A 19,198-nucleotide genomic window follows, 5' to 3' on the forward strand; every position below is an offset into this window, starting at 1 on the left:
CCCTCCAGTAAACACGATTGGACTAGAACGCACGTGCTGGAGATGTATTTCTAGTCACAGGATGGTTTTTACTGACGAGATGCGCATTTTGCACAGCCCTAACATCTAGTTAACAAAGCTAAACAGCGTTGCACTTTGTGTAATAAGTTACAGAAGCTGTTAAACGCACCAACTTAAATAATACAATACACTTACCGGTTGTGGTCCATAAACAACACCTTCTCCAGACAAAGAGGGAACTGCTCCATCTTTCAGGAATAATCTTTTTGCGAATCCGGCATTAAACTGATTGAGATTGAGGAAGCTGTCCTCAGCAAAATGAGCTGCACATAGTTTTACATGTGGATTATGATTTTCAGGAACCAAGTTAAACATAAATTGTAACCATTAATCTCAAAGTACAGCGTTCCTGGGAAGCCCAAACAAAGATGATTGGACTCCGAGATGAAAATAACAGCGTTTCAACGAAATGTCGAACACAAACGCAGGTCTTCCTTCTTCTCAGTCGGAGCGCAACAAGACCACGCCCCCTTTTTGTGAATTCATGTGGGCGGAGGTTAGTCAAAAAACTGTTTTAGTGACGTCATTACTGCAGGAACATACTGCAGGGATGTAGTCCAAACGGGTCATTTTTTGTAGGCGAATTCTGTTAAATAAAATATCTTGCTTGGCATTGAACTTTGAGCTTTAGAATTTTACAGATATTATTTATACTCTAACAACAACATTACACACTGACTAAAGTTTAAAACATGAGATCACGAAGAACAGGACATTTAAAACTGCTGTTTTCTGTGTGAATCTGGGTTAAAGTGTAATGTATTTCTGTGATGCACAGCTGTATTTTCAGCATCATTCCTCCAGTCTTCAGTGTCACGTTATCTTCAGAAATCATGAAAATATGATGATTTGCTCCTCAAGAAACATTTCTGATTATTATCAATGTTGAACACAGTTGTGCTGCTCAATATTCTTGTGGAAACTGTGATAGATTTTATTTTTTCATGATTCACAGATGAATAGAAAGATGGAAAGCACAGCATTTATTTGAAATATTTTGTAACAATATACACTTATATATACTTTTATTCAGCAGGGATGTTTTAAATTGATAAAAAAAAGTGATAGCAAAGACTTACATTGTTACAAAATATTTCTATTTTGATTAAATGCTGTTCTTAACTTTTTATTCAACAAAGAATCATGAAAAAATTATCACAGGTTCCAAAAACAAAAACAAAATTAATCAGTACAACAGTTTCCAGCCCTGATAATAAATCATCATATTAGAATTATTTTTGAAGACTGGAGGAATGGTGCTGAAAATTCACTTGTGCATCATAGACATAAATAATATTTTAAAGTGTATTAAAACAGAAAACAATTATTTTAAATAATAATAGTATTTCATATTATTATTATTTTTTTTTTATCAAATAAATGCAGCCTTGATGAGCAGAAGAGACTTCTTTAAACTAAACTTTTTCAGTATATGTGTGTGTTATTAAAAGTGGATGTTTTGATGTGAATTAGTAAAATTCTTGTATTTATGTGTGTGCTCTTGGCAGTATGACTCTGGGGGTCCTCTGATGTGTGAAGAGGCTGGCAGCTGGGTTCTTGTAGGAGTCACATCGTTTGGTATCGGATGTGCTCGACCGCAGCGGCCCGGAGTGTACACTAGCGTCAGTCAGTTTGTTCAGTGGACGGCAGAGAAACGACGCCTCTATTCAGACTGGAGAGGCTTCTAATCATTCACCTTTTACAAAAAGTTGTCTTTGAGAATGTCTAAATATAAATATAAATCCAAATCCACAACTTAATAAAAATAAGTATTTATGTCTAAAAACACAGAATTTCAGATGTTTTTATTTTGTAACTCCCACCAGATGGATATAATCTACCTTCAAAAATTTTCTTTTAAAGGCATTGTCTCTGTTTTAACGTGAAATACTGCCATAATTGAAAATATTAGAAAGATATATATTTTTTTTCAATGGAAAATATTTATAATAATTATTGCATAAAAGTACCATGAAATTCTCTCAAAATACAAAATAATAATAAAATTATCGAACAAAAACATATTACATTAATTAAATTTAAATTAAAAATTACATTCCATGTGTTCAGTCACGTTTGACTGTGAACAACACAAGTGTGACTCCCAAATGAACAACATAGGGTTAAGCTAATTAATTTCTTTATTTCCATTGGCTTATGCTCAAGATAATCTTTGCACTTTACTGTCATTACAAAAAAAAGTAAATGTGAAAATATAGATGAAGCGGTGCATTTCTCAATCCAATACACGCATGTTTATTTTTTATTTATTTTATTGTATAATGATTTTGCAAACCAACTGCAAATGTTTGAATGAAGTGTAAATTAAAAAGAAAAAAAAATATCTTGTTTTGCTGGGTGTGTTTTTGTGCCAGTATGTTGCTGGTTTATGCCTATCGTGAATAAATATGACACTGTAACTGCCAGTAAGTGGCAGCAAAAACCTTAATGAATGATTCACTGAATCATTTGTTCAAATGCCAAAACAGCCAATTAGTTTAGAAACAGAGCAAGCAATTGTCTTCATGAATTTATTATTGATTAGTTCATAGATTGAGTTGCTCTGAGATGCACAAATGTTCTTTGTTTGGAATGGTTTTCAGTGGTGAAATATTGTGTAAACTATTCACTTCATATTTGTTGAATTTCTTTATAAAATCAGCATCACATTCATGATCACACTTGCGTGCTGATCTTCAGGAAAACAGGACTTTTGTTTGTGTGATCTTATAAATATGCGTAAAAACCATACAGGAATATTTTCTCACTATTATTGATAAATTATTTGGCTGTTTAATACCATAAGCTGCTTTGACAACCAGTATTAAATAAAGCACTATACAGATAAAGGTGACTTGACATACTAATCACACAGTCAGTGCTTTTGGAATCTAAAGATGTGTTTTTGTTTGTTCTCTTTCATCTTCTCGTGTTCGAGATCCACCTATGGGAAGTGCATCCGTACCTGACCTCTGCAGAAGCATCCAATTGCACATAGTCTGGCTAGACAGACAGAAGCACGCAGCCAATGCCAGGTAAGGTCCCGCCCCCTTACCTAGGGGTATATAATGGCTGCAGCGCTGCTATTCTCCAGTTGACATTCGCTTCTCGTGATCTCTGCATTGACACAGTTCGGCTGGATTACGTTGCTCACCTTCGTGTCTTTAGGAGGACATATCGCTTGATCAGCCTCCGCCAGACGTGACTGTCGTGTTCTCAGCCTTCTGCTGTGTTCTGCATTCAGAGCCGCCCGCGCTCTCATCGTTTTCACCAGCTCCCACGGCTGCCCGCCACAGATTTTTCCAATTTCTTCTCCGGTATGTCGCTTTCGAAACCTACCGCTTCTCCGGGGAATAGCCTATCACGGGCCTGCCTAGCCGCGTGTGGAGCACTCATTGCTGCTAAGGACCTTCACCCGTTCTGCGTGGTTTGCTTGGGCCTTAAACACACTCAAGAAGCCTTGGAAAAACCAGAAAATTGCAGTCATTGCCTTATGCTGCCCAAAAAGCATTTACGACGCCGCCTTAAAGTTGAAGAGACCCAGTGCTCCGAGCTCGGCCTTTCTGACTCAGATGGGGGACACGGTGCCGACTACGCACTACCGGGGAACTCCCGGGGCTCCTCCTCACTTGTTTGGGCTGACCAGCCCAATCCTGCATTCCCCGAAGAGGACATCTTTGCGGGAAACCTTATGCTCGCCGACGAACCGGCCGGTTCCGGCGATGATGATGATGCGGCCCTTCTCGGGGTCTCAAAGGATGAGGAGGCCATCCCGCCCTCTGGCGTTCCTCAGGCTAGCGGCCACACAGCCCTGCCTCAGTTCATCCTCCTGGAAGTGTGTGAGCGAGCGGCCGCTCGCCTCAACATTGAGTGGCCGGCTCCACAGAGCGCCACCGACCAGGAGAGGGATATTTACGACGGAAAAGTGTTGGGACCTCCTCCCGGTTCAAGGAAACTAGTCTTGCCCATCCCTCCAGTGTGCGCTAATCACATGAGGCACAATTGGAGCGAACTGCTTGACTTCAAACACGGCCTTACGGGCCATGCAGTAAAGGATATGGCAGCTAATGGTATGGGTGACCCCACCCCCTCCCCCCGCTATCGAGCCTTCCATCGCCAGGCACCTTAACCCCGCTCCGGGGGGCTGCTCGCTCCTCCTAAGCCGGTCTTGCCCAACAAGATGGACCGTTTTTCTGCCTCAGTTTTGGACGAATTAGGGCAACAGCTGGAAAACGGAACTACTTCTCTACCCTTGTGGAAGGAGATCCTCATGGTAAACTGACCTCGTCCTTTGTAACGCTCGGTAGGCTGTCCAAACAGGTGCTCTATGGCGCTTTCTGTGGTGGGAGAGCGTGGTGGGAGAGCTTGCGCTCTGGCTTAACCTGTCAGGCCTTCTGACAGTGAGAAGCGGCACATTGCTTGGTGTCGGTGGAGCCCGGCCGGGCTTTCTTCGGCCCCGCCGTCGCATTGATGTAACAACGGTGTGATGACAAAAAGGAGGATGAGGCCTTCTAGTTATGCCTTCCTAGGAAGGCGGCCCCACGCAAGGCACCCCCTGCACGTTTGCCTAACACTCCTGCCATGGGACGACACTTACACTTGGGCAATGAAAGGCCCCGCAACAAACCCCCTCCATGGCAGAATAACCCACCGCCTGCTAAGCACTGGGGAAAATTGACTCCCGCCGCGGCCACGGCTGGAAGACCATCTTACCCTACACCCATCGACTCGAAACTTAAGCGACCTGCCTGATGTTCGGTTGATGGGGGCATCGAGTCATGGGCCACAAGCCCTTCGGACTCCCTTCCTATCCCAGGACCCCCATTCAAATGACTCAGTGTCTTCCGTGGATGGATCAGTTTCTCTCCGTTCGAGGCTGCACAGCCCATGTGTTTAATGAACATTGTGTGTTCCCCCTCACGTTCAGGGGGTCTGTTGTGAGGAAAAGAGCAGAAAAAATGAATTAGTTATGGAGGGAGGATCTCTCACCCGCATAGAGAGTCCATCTCCCTGCAGAGAGAGGAAACCTGTTTGAACCCTTGCATGCCCTGGTGTGTCCACTTGATGTTGCCATTGCATCACAAATAAACCAGCTGGGCTAACACAGCTCCACTGCGGCTCGGGTGGGAACACTTGCGAGTCACGAATGGGCTTTGGCAAACTGTTTTGGCTCCCGAGTGGGTGTTGCGTACTATAATGCAGGGATACAGACTGCAGTTTGCAATGAAACTCCCGCATTTCAATTGCCTCACACATTCTGAAAGAGGAAATATCCTCCCTCCTAAACAAGGGAGCAGAACGACTGGTTCACATCGGTCGACCTGAAAGATGCTTTCTTCCATATAAGCATTTATTCGCCACACAGGAAGTTTCTTCATTTCGCCTACCAAGGCACATGTTACGAATTCACAGTTCTGCCATTTGGGCTCAGTCTAAGCCCCAGGTGTTTCTGTCTGTGTGCGGAGGTGGGCTTAGCACCCATGAGAATGTCAGGTCTGAGGATTCTGACATACATAGACGATTGGCTCATCATAGCCGAATCGAAAGAAAGTGTTGCAGGACACCTGCCGTGTGCTCAGGCACATCACATCTCTCGGTTTCAGAGTGAATGTGAGCAAGAGCAATTTTATACCCAGTCAGAATGTCATTTTCTTGGGTTTGAGTTGAACTCAGTCTCCATGCGAGCCCGTCTCTCAAGAGCGCTCTCTCTCTCTAATGAACTGTCTGTCGCAGTTCAGAGAGGGGGCGAAAGTACAATACCGCACATGCCTCAGGCTGCAGGATCTTATGGCTTCATCTATCCAGGTTGTACCGCTGGGACTCCTGAGAATGAAAGCGTTCATGAAATGGGTTTTGTTATTACATTTCAGCCCGACGCGCGATCTTTGCCGCTCTGTCCGGTTATGATGCGGAAAGTTGTGACGACAGATGCGTCCTTAACAAGCTGGGGTGCCACCCAGGAGGGCAGAACAGTGAATGGTCTGTGGCCGAGCAGACTACGTTCAGCGCACATAAATTATTTAGAGCTTATGGCCATATGGAAAGCTCTGAATCATTTTCTGCCTCGCCTGCAGGGACATCATGTGCTCGTACGCTGCGACAATACCACGGCAGTGGCTTATATCAACCGTCAGGGCGGCGTGCGCTCGTCGAAACTTCACATTCTAGCTTACAAGCTTTTAGTGTGGAGCAGACGGGTTTTCCTGTCATTACGCGCGACTCATGTTCCGGGCCTTCTAAACAGAGGCGCGGATCTTCTATCAAGGGGAAACTCAATCTACGGAGATTGGCTCCTTCACCTGCAGATAGTGGATATGTTATGGATGAGATTCGGACAGGCAACCGTAGATCTATTCGCCTTGCGTGAAAACTACCATTGTCCTATGTTCTTCTCGATAAAGGATGTGGACGCCCCCCCGGGGTAGATGCACCGGCCCACCCGTGGCCCAGAGTGCTGCTGTATGCCTTTCCTCCTCTGTGCCTGATAATTCCTTCACTGACCAGGGTGAGAGAGCAGGGCCTGTCTCTCATTCTGATAGCGCCCAGGTGGCCCAAAGCACCATGGCTGGCGGAGATAATCCCTCTGTTGTATCCCAAGCGAACGGGGGAGATTTATCATCCGCTCCCAGACAGGACGAACCTAAGCACACTGGGGCTTTCGCCGCGTGTGATTGCTACTATATAGAATGCCAGGGCCATTTCTATGTGATTCTTGTGTGGCAGTAAGTGGCAAGTGTTCGAAGGGTGGGGTGATGGGCATGGTCTCACATCTTATCAGTGCTCAGTTCCTGATATTTTGTGTTTCCTCCAAGACCTCTTGGAAAAAGGCAGGTCTTTTTCCACAGTTAAGATCTACTTGGCTGCGATTTCGGCCTGTCATGTGGGCTTTGAGGGCTCAACAGTCGGGCAGCATCCACTAATCTGCAGATTTATGAAGGTTGACCGTCGCTCCTTGCCAGTCATCAGGAGAACTGTTCCTGAGTGGGACCTCTCCATGGTGTTGGAGGCTCTGTCTCAATATCCTTTTGAACCTCTGTGAAGTATTTCCCTAAAGCTTCTGTCCTTCAAGACAGCTTTGCTCTTGGCCTTGGCATCAGCCAAACGTCTGTCAAATGCTCTGTCAATAATTCTTCGTCATCAGTTAGGAACCTAGGTGTGCTATTTGATCGCAATCTTTCCTTAGAAAGCCACGTTTCTAGCATTTGTAAAACTGCATGTTTCCATCTCAAAAATATATCTAAATTATGACCTATGCTCTCAATGTCAAATGCAGAAATGTTAATCCATGCATTTATGACCTCAAGGTTAGACTATTGTAATGCTTTATTGGGTGGTTGTTCTGCACGCTTAGTAAACAAACTACAGCTAGTCCAAAATGCAGCAGCAAGAGTTCTTACTAGAACCAGGAAGTATGACCATATTAGCCCGGTCCTGTCCACACTGCACTGGATCCCTATCAAACATCGTATAGATTTTAAAATATTGCTTATTACTTATAAAGCCCTGAATGGTTTAGCACCTCAGTATTTGAATGAGCTCCTTTTACATTATAATCCTCTACGTCCGCTACGTTCTCAAAACTCAGGCAATTTGATAATACCTAGAATATCACAATCAACTGCGGGCGGCAGATCCTTTTCCTATTTGGCTCCTAAACTCTGGAATAACCTACCTAACATTGTTCGGGAGGCAGACACACTCTTGCAGTTTAAATCTAGATTAAAGACCCATCTCTTTAACCTGGCTTACACATACAGTAACACAGTAATATGCATCTAATATCCAAATCCATTAAATAATTTTTAGGCTTCATTAATTAGGTAAACTGGAACCGGGAACACTTCCCATAACAACCAATGTACTTGCTACATCATTAGAAGAATGGCATCTACGCTAATATTAGTCTGTTTCTCTCTTATTCCGAGGTCACCGTAGCCACCAGATCCAGTCTGTGTCCAGATCAGAGGGTCACTGCAGTCGCCCGGATCCAGTACGTATCCAGACCAGATGGTGGATCAGCTCCTAGAAAGGACCTCTACTGCCCTGAAAGACAGCGGAGACCAGGACAACTAGAGCCCAGATACAGATCCCCTGTAAAGACCTTGTCTCAGAGGAGCACCAGGACAAGACCACAGGAAACAGATGATTCTTCTGCACAATCTGACTTTGCTGCAGTCTGGAATTGAACTACTGGTTTCGTCTGGTCAGAGGAGAACTGGCCCCTCAACTGAGCCTGGTTTCTCCCAAGGTTTTTTTCTCCATTCTGTCACCGATGGAGTTTCGGTTCCTTGCCGCTGTCGCCTCTGGCTTGCTTAGTTGGGGTCACTTCATCTACAGCGATATCATTGACTTGATTGCAAATTAATGCACAAAACACTATTTAAACTGAACAGAGATGGCATCACTGAATTCAATGATGAACTGCCTTTAACTATCATTTTGCATTATTGACACACTGTTTTCCTAATGAATGTTGTTCAGTGCTTTGACGCAGTGTATTTTGTTTAAAGCGCTATATAAATAAAGGTGACTTGACTTGACTATACTGGTTGTGGTACAATACCTCTTCTTATTACTCCTAACAACCTCTATGGTTTACTGCAGCTTAACTTGACCTTTCTTTCTGTGGCCTGTCTTCTGTGGCCTTCCCCTCTGTTACCCATATTGTGGCATTTCCCACCATAGTCTAATTACATGACCTTCCTCTTTGTGCATACTGAGGCATTTCATTCTATGGCCTCATGGCTTTCTCACTATGGCCCATTTGGGCATCTCCATCTGCGGTCTAGCTAGGCCTTTTCTCTGCGGCCTTTGTGGTTTTTCTTTAAGGCCTATCGCGGCCGTTTACACTGTGGCCTGCCGGGGCCTTTTCTGTGGCCTAGTCTCAGCCTTAGATGACAATAACTCATAAGTAACCAAACATATGAATATAACCATGGTGTACGGCCCCGAACTGAACATTCCAGGGCCTTTTATAGCCCTCGCACAAAATTCACATATGATCACCTCCTCATTACTCCCTATTTGGTAATCACATATATTCTTACACACACACACACACACACACAATACATGATCTTTATCACCGTTTAAACCGGTATCTAAAGTTCAAATAGGAAAAATCTGCAGGGGTTGGTCAACCACACATTATTGATATATAATCATAATCTGATTAATCTTAGAGCTTTTAGCAAGCATAGCCATTCGGCCTGACCTGTGTTAACCACACAGGTCACACCTGCATGTTAGTATAACAAACAGCAAAGTTGGGTTGATGTTTCTAAATGCATCACTTTCCTCTTTCCATCTTCTGCACAGCATACCATATAACAACTCCATATCACAAAAATATCACCTATAGCTAAGGGGGTATAATAGGGGTAAGCAAAAACATACATTCAAAACTTTTATATTTTTTTAACTGGAGTCTTTGCAATGACTCTAAATCTGGATCTGTCATCATTTGCAGCTCTTAGCTGTAGTCAGCCAACTCTTTTATTGGCATCATTGTTCTTTTACTCAAAGTTTCCTGTTCCCACATCAATTTTATCACAGTTCTCATTTTGAAGTCCATATGGTGTTGATGTTCCAGGTTTCTTCCTTGCTCTGCAATGGTTTTCCCCTTTCGCTTGTTTTTTGACTTTCCTGTTTTCTTCCATTTGTAGCCCTTGAATGATGAGATCACTAAAGTCATTTTTTATGTTTACTGCTTCACAATTCCCTATAGATATCGGCCCAGTCGGGAACTGATCTACACATATGTCTCCTTACTAGGAAATAACACAATTGGTTTTGTAAATAAATACTTTTGAATTTCATCTTCACCTTCTGAGTCTTTCTTTCTAAGGTTATCACAATTCTCAATTAATGTGTTTTTCTCCTCTCCCTATTATAACAAGGCCAGATAAAGGACAATGCACTGATTTTCTGAGAGTTTGTGAGTTCAGTGCCCTCCAGAATAAAAGCCCAGTCCTCACCAGTGTGTGTTCGTAGACGAGCCCCGCGTGTCCCAAACACTCAGCCGTGAGATCGTCCACAGAGTTCATAGCCACTCCACCACATGCCAGAGTCAGCCTTACGGGAAAACAGGGTTTCAAGTCATTTCAAGCCATTTTGTCCTTTTAATTTACAAATAAACAAACAAAAAAGAAAAAATGCTGCAAGCTCCCATTGAATAATATCCACCACTCTGTTATTGGGCAGACTTTATACATTAACTCTTTTCTGCCATTGACCAAATTATCCAAAAGGAGTCCTGAATCTACAGATCAAAAGAGTGAATCAGCAGAAACAAACTAATTTTTATAAAACTTGCCCACATTCAACTGTTGATAAATGAATGCATGAAGCTAGATTAAAACTTTTTTTTTTAAAGCAGAAGCTCTGATCTTTTTGATATATTGCACATTCAGATACTCATACAACACAACTTTCCGGGGGCCGTCACATTTTGTGAAAATGATCAAAGATACTGGTTCTCGAATGTGATTTGTTATTTTGTAAATAAAATGTGAAAATATTTAAACTTGCTAAGATTTAGATTGCTACTTAATGTAAAGATACAAAATAGCAATGGTTTGCTTATTTTTGAAAGTGATGTCACTCCACAGAGGTGATTTTTTTTAGTGGATGACGACACTACACACAGGTGATTTGTTTTTTTAATGGATGACGTCACTCCACACAGGTGATATTTTCAAATGGACGACGGCACTCCATGCACGTGATTATCTGAGTGAAAAGTGGCTTCCAACAGCAACAGCACTTGTGAGCGGGAGGAATGACGCGTGTTCTGTCGCCCTCTGGTGGCTGACTGCAGCACTGCGCTGTCGCAATCCTCTTCATCACGACAAACCAAAAGCGCACTTATAAACCGGGAAAAATGTCCCAGCGCTTCCGTTCCACAGCCTTTCAGTCGCTTCAGAGCATGTTTGATAGAGACAGAGATCTCAAGACGATCCTCGTGGGGAACATCCACAGCTGTGTGACAGAGGAGATTCTGTTCGAGCTGTTCCTGCAGGTGAGCTCATCATCATCATCATCATCATCATCATCGTCATCATCATCATCATCATTCACCTGTTCAGAGACTCTTCCAGTGATTATTGATGTGCAGTGTCTGGTTTTCCTGACAAATCTATTTTTGCAGCCCATATGTCTTTGGCTCATCTACTGGAGTTTACAGCATCAGGCCGAGGAACTAATCATGATTTTTGAATTGTTAAATTAGACAAGCTTTGTGGGTTTTGATGGAACAAATTGACCTAAACCTGAATCAAACTTTTAATAAGCAGCGTTGAATACTTTTGTCTCCTGTAAAACTATAAAGTTTGTTTGTTGTATTTATGTATCTGTTTGTTTCGTGGCAAGTTTCTGTTTCAGTAAAGGTAGGAGACAAAAGTCTTGAATATGTATTTTCCTGCAGGAAGAGCTCTGCAGTCATCAGATCATTCAGGGCTGGCTGTAGATTGCAACAACGAGGAAACACTCAAACTCAACATTTATATCTTGCTTTGATCTCATCTCATCATAATGCATATTCAGCATATGTCTATTTAATGTTCCCGACTATCTGTCCTCCAGATGTGTTTCTGAACAGCCAGGATTTCTAAGAAACTAAAATAACATTTCTGTCTTGCTCACAGACACAAACAGATTTCCTGTGATCTCTCGGCTCATTAAAAACTCACTAACGAACACTCTTTAATACAATAACATTTACTCCACTGTTTCTTTGAATGTCATTTATTATTGTTTATTTTTATTGGTAGCAGTAATGTTTTATTTTTAGTTTATAATTGTTGTAATTATCTTTTGTTTAGTTATTATTTTTATTATTGTTGTTATTTAAATTGTGATGGAGTTAGAAACAAGCTGGGATATTTATTAAACCGAATAGATGAGTAATGAAACTGTAATGGAATATAAAATCAATGAGGGAGAATGCACATAATTCAGGTACAGGGCTGGGGAGGTTACTTTTAAAATGTATTTCACTACAGATTACAAAATACAAGCTTTAAAAAGCAATCAGTTACATATTTAAATTATTCAGGTTTAATAACTTAAATACCTTAGAATACTTAGAAATACTTAAGCTATGAAACACAAAAGAACATATTAACTTGATGTCTTGTTTTTATACTTTCCGACATCTACCAGCTATAAGATTTGTTGTCTTTACATTTTATTTTTAAGAACATCAATTTTCCACAGAATTTTTAGGAACAACAACAAAAAATTTTAAGTCATTTAAATCTTCCAATTAATATGAATTCAATTTGAAAACAATTAATCGGATTCCATCCTGTTTCAAGCTGCATTCCAAGCTTCAAAGCAAATCCGGATTACACCATACAATTTTCTTACAATTTATTTATATATTTATTTATTTTTTTACAAAAAGATTTAAGACATAAATGACATAAATTAAAATGTGTCCTAACTAAAATAAATATTTACATAATTTTTTTTAATCTGTGCTCGGTTTTAAATCAGAGGAAACCATTTGAATTACTATCCAAAAAAAGATGCTAAATACATGTTATTTGGATTGTATAATTTAAAAAAAATTTGAAGCAAAAACAAAATGGTCTGATTTTACTTTTGTGAATGAGACAAATGTTACTCTCTGACAGCAGGTGCCACTAATGGAACACCAGTTATTTAAAGGCTGCTGCCCCTTTAAGACCAAGTGCACGGATCCAGTATAATAATGCACAGGAGATTTCTTTCTCCACTGTATAAGTTAATTTAAGACATAACCGACTGTTTATGAGAGTACTTGCAGAGTCAATTATTCTGAGATAATTGTTCATTCAGAAGCAAGGATACGGGAAAGATGAATCAGTCTGTTAACTGAATGCAAAAAGTGAATTCTAGCAGAATGTATGTGTCATGATGATGAGCATGTATGCACGCTCCCTAGGAGTTGCTTAATGAACAGCCTCTCTGATAGAGCTATGCACGCAGTTTTTTTTTTTGTTTCAACAGAGGATCAGTCGCTGTATTGGTTGAAATCCCCAAACTGTTTACTTAAATATTTAATTAATAAATTCCATCAAAATAGAAATAATCACTGGTAATCTAAAATAATTTTCAAATGTATCTGTAATCTGTTTACACCTCATTTAAAATGTAATTATAATGAAATACAGTTACTCATTTTGTATTTTAAATACGTAATGCCGTTACATGTATTTCGTTACTCCCCAGCGCTGTCCAGGTATAGTAGCAAGGGGAGACAACGAAGGAGAATTCACTGAAGGAAGGTCGGGATATCTGAATGCAGAGAAAACACAAGTTAAGTAGAGAGGAGTCTGGCAACTGTTCAGCAGTGTGAGTGGTAGATCGGACACTGGAGCACTGGCATGATGAGGTTTTATAGTTGTGGGTGAGGGTTGGGTCCAGGTGATCTCCGGCGATTGAGATCGGGAGTGATTGGGACCAGGTGCAGGTGATGATTGAGGTGGCTGTGATGGTGAATCTCCTGATGCCATGATGTGACTATGAGGGCGACCTCAGCCTCTCTGGATGCAGGGACGCTTTGGATGGACTCGATGGAATTCCTTCAGTAGTATGGGATTCAGGATGTTGTCCCGGGCCACCCAGGAACGCTCCTCTGGTCCATACCCCTCCCAGTCGACCAGGTACTCGAGCCGGTCACCCCTTCGCCGCGAGTCCAGAATGTCCTTGACTTTGTATATTGATGGCTGGTCGAGGATCTCCTGAGGAGGGGGTTCCTCTGCTTCCGGGGTACCTGCAGTGGCAGGAGAGAAGGGGTAATGAAGGCAGTCTTCCACTTGTCACCTTTTCAAATACCAGTGAGGTTATAGACGCTCCGCAGGTCTAGCTTCGAGAAGATGTGGGCTCCACACAGTTCCTCAAGGGTGGCAGGGACCAGGGGTTTGACCGTCTGGGAGTTCAGAGCTCTGTAGTCTATGCAGGGCTGCAAGCCCCCGTCCTTCTTTCTCACAAAGAAGCTTGAGGCAGCAGGTGAGCTAGATTGCTGGATGAATCCCTGATAAAGAGCCTCCTGGATGTATTCCTCCATAGCCTTGCACTCCGGGATGGACAACGGGTACACTCTACCCTTGGGGAGTTTAGCTTCAGGCAGCAGGTCGATGGCACGGTCCCATTTCCTATGAGGGGTAAATGGGTGGCTGCCTGCTTTCTGACATCATCCTGGAACGCCACATAATCCGATGGCATCGCTGGAGCCAGATTTGTCTTAGGGCTCACTATGAGCGAGGAGTAACCTGACAGTGTCCCTCCACAAGCCTGCGATTGCGTTAATTTGCAGATAGTTTGGTAGACTCCATATTCATGGGCTCAAGTACTGGAGGGCATCTGGCAGGACAGCCAGATTGGTTAATGGCTTCTTTGGTTTGGCAGGGAGCTAGGTGTTGTGAAATTTGGTTGGCTTTCAACATGAAGTTCTCCAGTCCTGTGGAATCCATTTGAGACCTTGACGATCGGCCCTCATGAGAGCTGCCTCATTCCATCTGCCGCCAGACTCCAAAATTGAAAGGTGTACTCACTTGTAGATGTCTCTCCCCGACGCAACCCCAGCAGTTGATCTGTGACTGAGATCTCACCAGTAGCGGAATCAAATACGGACTTCAACTGATTAGTGAAAGCTTTGTAAGAGTTATTTATAACACTGGACACACCCAGACAGTAGTGAACATGCCATGGGACTGGCGAAAGCAGGTTGAGGATTGGATGTTGACGCTAGCGTGACACGGAGAAGGTTACCCCGCTCCTGAAGGAGTGGGAGACTGGGGATCCATAGAATTGTCTATTGAAGGTCCAGTCTTCTGTCACAAACCAGCGTGGCGACAGAGAGTTAGGAACAAGATGGGATATTTATTAAACAGAATAGACAAGTAATGAAACAGGGGAATATAAAGTCACTGAGGGAGAATGCTCAGAGTCCAGGTATAGTAGCAAGGGGAGGCAATGAAGGGGAATACACAGGAGTAAGGTCAAGATATCTGAGGGCAGAGAAAACACAAGTTTAGTAGAGAGGAGTCTGGCAACTGTTCAGCAGTGTGGACGGTAGACCAAACGCCGGAGTACTGGCATGATGAGGGCTTTATAGTTGAGGGTGATTGCAGGGTGTAGATGCAGGTGATCAGAACTCCGGCGATTGAGATCGGGAGTGATTGGAACCAGGTGCAGGTGATTATTGAGGTGGAATTTGTTATTATAATTATAGTTTATTATTATCATTAGTAGTAGTTTCATCAATGTTTTATATATTTTTCACTATTTTAATGGTTATATATTTATTTAGACATTATTATTATTATTCTTATTAATGATTTGAATATTTTTCATTATGTAGTGTCATTTATATGTAAAGGTAATTTATTTGTTTAGTAATTATTATTAAAATGTTAATGTGTGTGTGTATGTATATAATATGTGTTTATTTATTACTATTTATTGATTTGTATTTGTTGCTGTTGAAATGGGAAATGTGTGCTCCTCTTCTCAAACCCATGTTTTCAGGCCGGGCCGGTGGACGAGGTGTGTATCTTCAGAGATGGACAGCAGGCTCCGTATGGATGTGTTTATTATAAGCACGCTGAAGCTGTTCCCTACGCAGTCGAACTTCTCAATGGAATCTGGCTCTATGGGCAGCCGATCAAGTTACAGCGTAAAACCGGTGGGTAACTTCTGAAACCTGTTGACCGATATCTTGAACATCCACGATGACAGAACGCTTGTGCTGTGCTATTTTAGATGGACTTTATCATAGAAACGAGGTGTTTTCATACCACACGGGGAAAGGACTAATAGCAGACAGGTGTGTCCCATTACAAAAACACTCAGAAGCTTCTGTTCATGGCTGGGTTTGACATGATGGTGATTCTAGTGATCATTTGTAAACCCTAACTACAGACTGGAAGGATGTACTTCATTGCTGAGTGTGTAGTATGTTCATATGCTTATACTCGGATATAAAAAAAAATATATAGCTTTGTGGGAAATATTTGCTCCAAGCATGAACAAATTAACACTTCAGTATATGGCACATACAAATTATAATATTTCAGACTACTTAGAACAGAAAACATGATTTGGGCCAGTCTTCCCTTGATGTGGATTGTTTAATGAGGATTTTATCCCTAACACTTCCTGTAAATCAGATTCAGTTTATATTCATACACGCACTACTGATCAGAGGCTTGGGCTCAGTGAGATTTAGTTTTAAAAGGAATTAATACTTTTATTAAGTAGGTTACATTTACCACAGTTTAAATTGGTACAACAGATTTTGGTTTTAAATGAATGCTGTTCTTTTAAACTTTATGCATCTGCGGATCCTGAAAAATCTAATGTATCAAGCTTTCCACACAGATTTTGTGTAGCACAGCTGTTTTCAACATTGATAATAATGTTCAGAAATGTTTCTTGAGCAGCAAATCATCATATTAGAATTATTTCTGAAGATCATGTGACACTGAAGACTGGAGAAATTATGCTGAAAGTACAGCTGTGCATCACAGATATTCACATAGAAAACAGCTGTTTTAGATCATAATAATATATATATTTTTTAAATTACTGTATTTTTTATCAAATAAATGCAGCCTTGTTGAACAGAAGAGACTTCTTTCAGAAACCGGCCCCAAACTTTTGAATGGTATTATTTTTGTAAGAATAGACATTTAGCTTGTTGTAATGTCATGTGTCATGTTTTCATTGTTTTTATTTTTTAAGTGATATTTATTTTGATCTCGCACACTCTGTTATTTCCTGTCATTATTTCTCCTACAGTGCAGATGCTGTACAACGGGATGATGTGGTTTTGAATTTAAATCGCAGTCAAAGTGTGGAGATCCAATCTAATGAAGCATACAGCTGGAGTGACATGGTAAAATACTCAGGGAGAAAATAGAATAATAATAACAATAAATAAAAATATTAATGTATATAAAATAATATATATATATATAATATATATAAACTACGGAAGTTCTAAACAGCCATGCATTATAATTTTTTTTCTTCTTGTTTTCTCGTTATAACGACTTAATTTTCTTATCTCGACATAACGAAGTTCGTTTTCTCGTTATAACGACTTAATTTTCTTGTTATCTCGACATAACGAAGTTCGTTTTCTCGTTATAATGACTTAATTTTCTCTAAGAAGTTACAAAACTGCGCCAGCAGGTGGCACTATAGACCTGAATATAACTGATGGTGTGTTGTATACTATCCACTTTACCGTATCACCTTCCTCGTGTTAGCCATAATTTGTGCAGTCTTGCTCATTACTGACATTTAATTAATTCATAAATGTTAAATGCTTGAATCAATATGGTTATTTTGTGTATTAAGTTCCTGCTAAATGCATGAGTTTCACCAAGCGTTCTGTGTCATAAAATAACTGCTTATAAAAACCAAGGCTGACGTCACTGTATTCTGTTTGCACCTGTATCTTTATTTGTGCTTCTTTAAGGCACATGATTAATAAGCGGAGGTGTTCTGTTTATCTACTGCAGGGCGGGATTTAACGACGTAGGCTGATGTGCTTCTTTTCCTTATTACTAATCTTTATTGTTAACCATATTGATGAGAAATGTGATGTATATGTAAAATTCATAGGCTAATTTAATTCAGTTTTGTTCTATAATGTTGTAATCGTTTTTTTCTACACACACACACACACACACACACACACACACACACACATACACTACACGTACACATGGATGCTCTTTTCAAACGGAAGCTTGTAACACACACATAATGACTACTACAAATTACAAATTATATATAATTTTATTTAAAATAAAGGGAAAATTAAAAGTGAGTTTAATCCAAGCAGCTCTAATGGCGCAGTGTTGCCATTTAAACATGTTAATTACAAAAACAAAACGTTCGTTGTACTGTCTCTGGAAAAATCAACAGTGATTGATCAGCCTTTATCTATATACAGTATTGTAGACGTTATTACCTAGGCGAAGCAAAATTTGCTGAAATATATGCTACAATAAGAGTGCCTGCATAGTCCATCAGATGCAAATTATAATGCATGGCCGCTTAGAACTTCCGTAATAATCTTTATTGTCCTGCATAATAAGTATGTGTGTCTGTGTGTGTGTGGTCAGGTGTACAGCAGACGTCTGCAGGTGTGTCCTCCAGCTGTGTGGTTCTTTCCTCCGCTCCAGCTGTGGCATAGCTCTGGTCACTCATCTGGGACATCTCTCCACAGGTCAGCCAGCAGCGCAATGGCTTGTAATGTAAGTGTAGAGAATAAATATTGAGGAAAAACACCTCATGCAATCCTTACTAATTTTACTGAATATAAGCTCTGGATACGTGTTTCAGTTTCAGAAGGTGCTGTACGGAGAGCGCTGTATGAGCATCCTGACACCATCTGTTCCTGTGAGCGCTTTTATCAGCTCTGATTCAGACTGCAAGCTCTAAACCAGTCAGATCTGTGCATGCTCTAATAAAGCCATCTGAATGCACCCTATTGTCTCTGGAAGTTTTGAAGCACAAGTCCCATCATCTGAAACGTCTTGCACAGAATCTGCTCAATGATTAGAACTTTAATAACTTAATGATTGATTGATGCATTTATCATCTCCAATGACATTTTTATAGAAGTATAAAAGCTCAATGTCACACAAAATGTCACATTTATGTTGGATGATAATTTATAACATCGTTCACTCTTATTTTTCCTGGAATAGCCATCAGCCAAAGCCCTTCCCTCTCTTGAATTGTAATAAGTATGATAAGATGCAATAACTATTAACCTCAGACTTTAGACTTAACAAAAGGAATTCACCAAGTACAAGACTATTTCAGTTAGTGCTGTGGTATAAAAACATTGAACATATTTCAAATAAATGCTGAACTTTCTATTCATAGATTTCCACACCAATATTGTGCAGCACAACTGTTTTCAACACTGACAACAATCAGAACTGTTTGTTGAGCAGCAAATCATCGTTTTGATTTGAATGATTTCTAAAGATTATATGACACTGAACGCTGGAGTAATGATGCTAAAAAATACAGCTGCACATCACGGATATTTTCACCGAAACAGCTGTTTTACATTATAATAATATTTTGCGGTTTTTACTGTATTTTTAAACAAAAAAATCATCTC

The 19,198-nt window shown here is 40.9% G+C and overlaps 2 protein-coding genes across 5 annotated transcripts in view; both read left to right on the forward strand.

The window, feature by feature from the left end:
- The window catches only part of LOC113063807 (enteropeptidase-like), a 38,641-nt gene extending 36,611 nt beyond the window's left edge, over positions 1-2,030 (forward strand). Inside the window, exon 25 of the mRNA XM_026234139.1 lies at positions 1,569-2,030. Coding sequence (XP_026089924.1) covers positions 1,569-1,748 — 180 coding nt within the window. The 3' untranslated portion in view covers positions 1,749-2,030. The remainder of the gene's footprint in view (positions 1-1,568) is intronic.
- An 8,777-nt stretch (positions 2,031-10,807) lies between these two features.
- LOC113063809 (splicing regulator RBM11-like) lies at positions 10,808-18,918 on the forward strand. 4 transcript variants are annotated; one of them, XM_026234144.1, is made up of 7 exons: positions 10,808-11,080; positions 13,276-15,243; positions 15,577-15,733; positions 15,811-15,874; positions 16,849-16,945; positions 18,186-18,317; positions 18,406-18,918. In XM_026234144.1, exons 2-7 carry the CDS (start codon positions 15,187-15,189, stop codon positions 18,502-18,504), a joined length of 606 nt encoding a protein of 201 aa, XP_026089929.1. In that variant the 5' UTR covers positions 10,808-11,080; positions 13,276-15,186; the 3' UTR covers positions 18,505-18,918. The 4 variants fall into 4 exon arrangements, with proteins under 4 accessions (XP_026089929.1, XP_026089928.1, XP_026089930.1 ...); XM_026234145.1 differs by lacking the exon at positions 13,276-15,243 and having other exon boundaries at positions 10,818-11,080; positions 18,186-18,289; positions 18,406-18,906; XM_026234142.1 differs by lacking the exon at positions 13,276-15,243 and having other exon boundaries at positions 10,820-11,080; positions 18,406-18,897.
- The last annotated feature ends 280 nt before the right edge of the window (positions 18,919-19,198 follow it).

Source organism: Carassius auratus, chromosome 46 (assembly GCF_003368295.1).
Source record: "Carassius auratus strain Wakin chromosome 46, ASM336829v1, whole genome shotgun sequence".
Lineage (NCBI taxonomy): Eukaryota > Metazoa > Chordata > Actinopteri > Cypriniformes > Cyprinidae > Carassius > Carassius auratus.

Bases quoted from the DNA above. Each gene is read 5' to 3' on its own strand.
- LOC113063809 (XM_026234142.1), top strand. From the start codon at position 10,943: ATGTCCCAGCGCTTCCGTTCCACAGCCTTTCAGTCGCTTCAGAGCATG. The intron at 15,734-15,810 runs GTGGGTAACTTC...GTGCTATTTTAG, and splicing joins CAAGTTACAGCGTAAAACCG to ATGGACTTTATCATAGAAAC. The intron at 18,318-18,405 runs GTAAGTGTAGAG...TACGTGTTTCAG, and splicing joins GCAGCGCAATGGCTTGTAAT to TTTCAGAAGGTGCTGTACGG.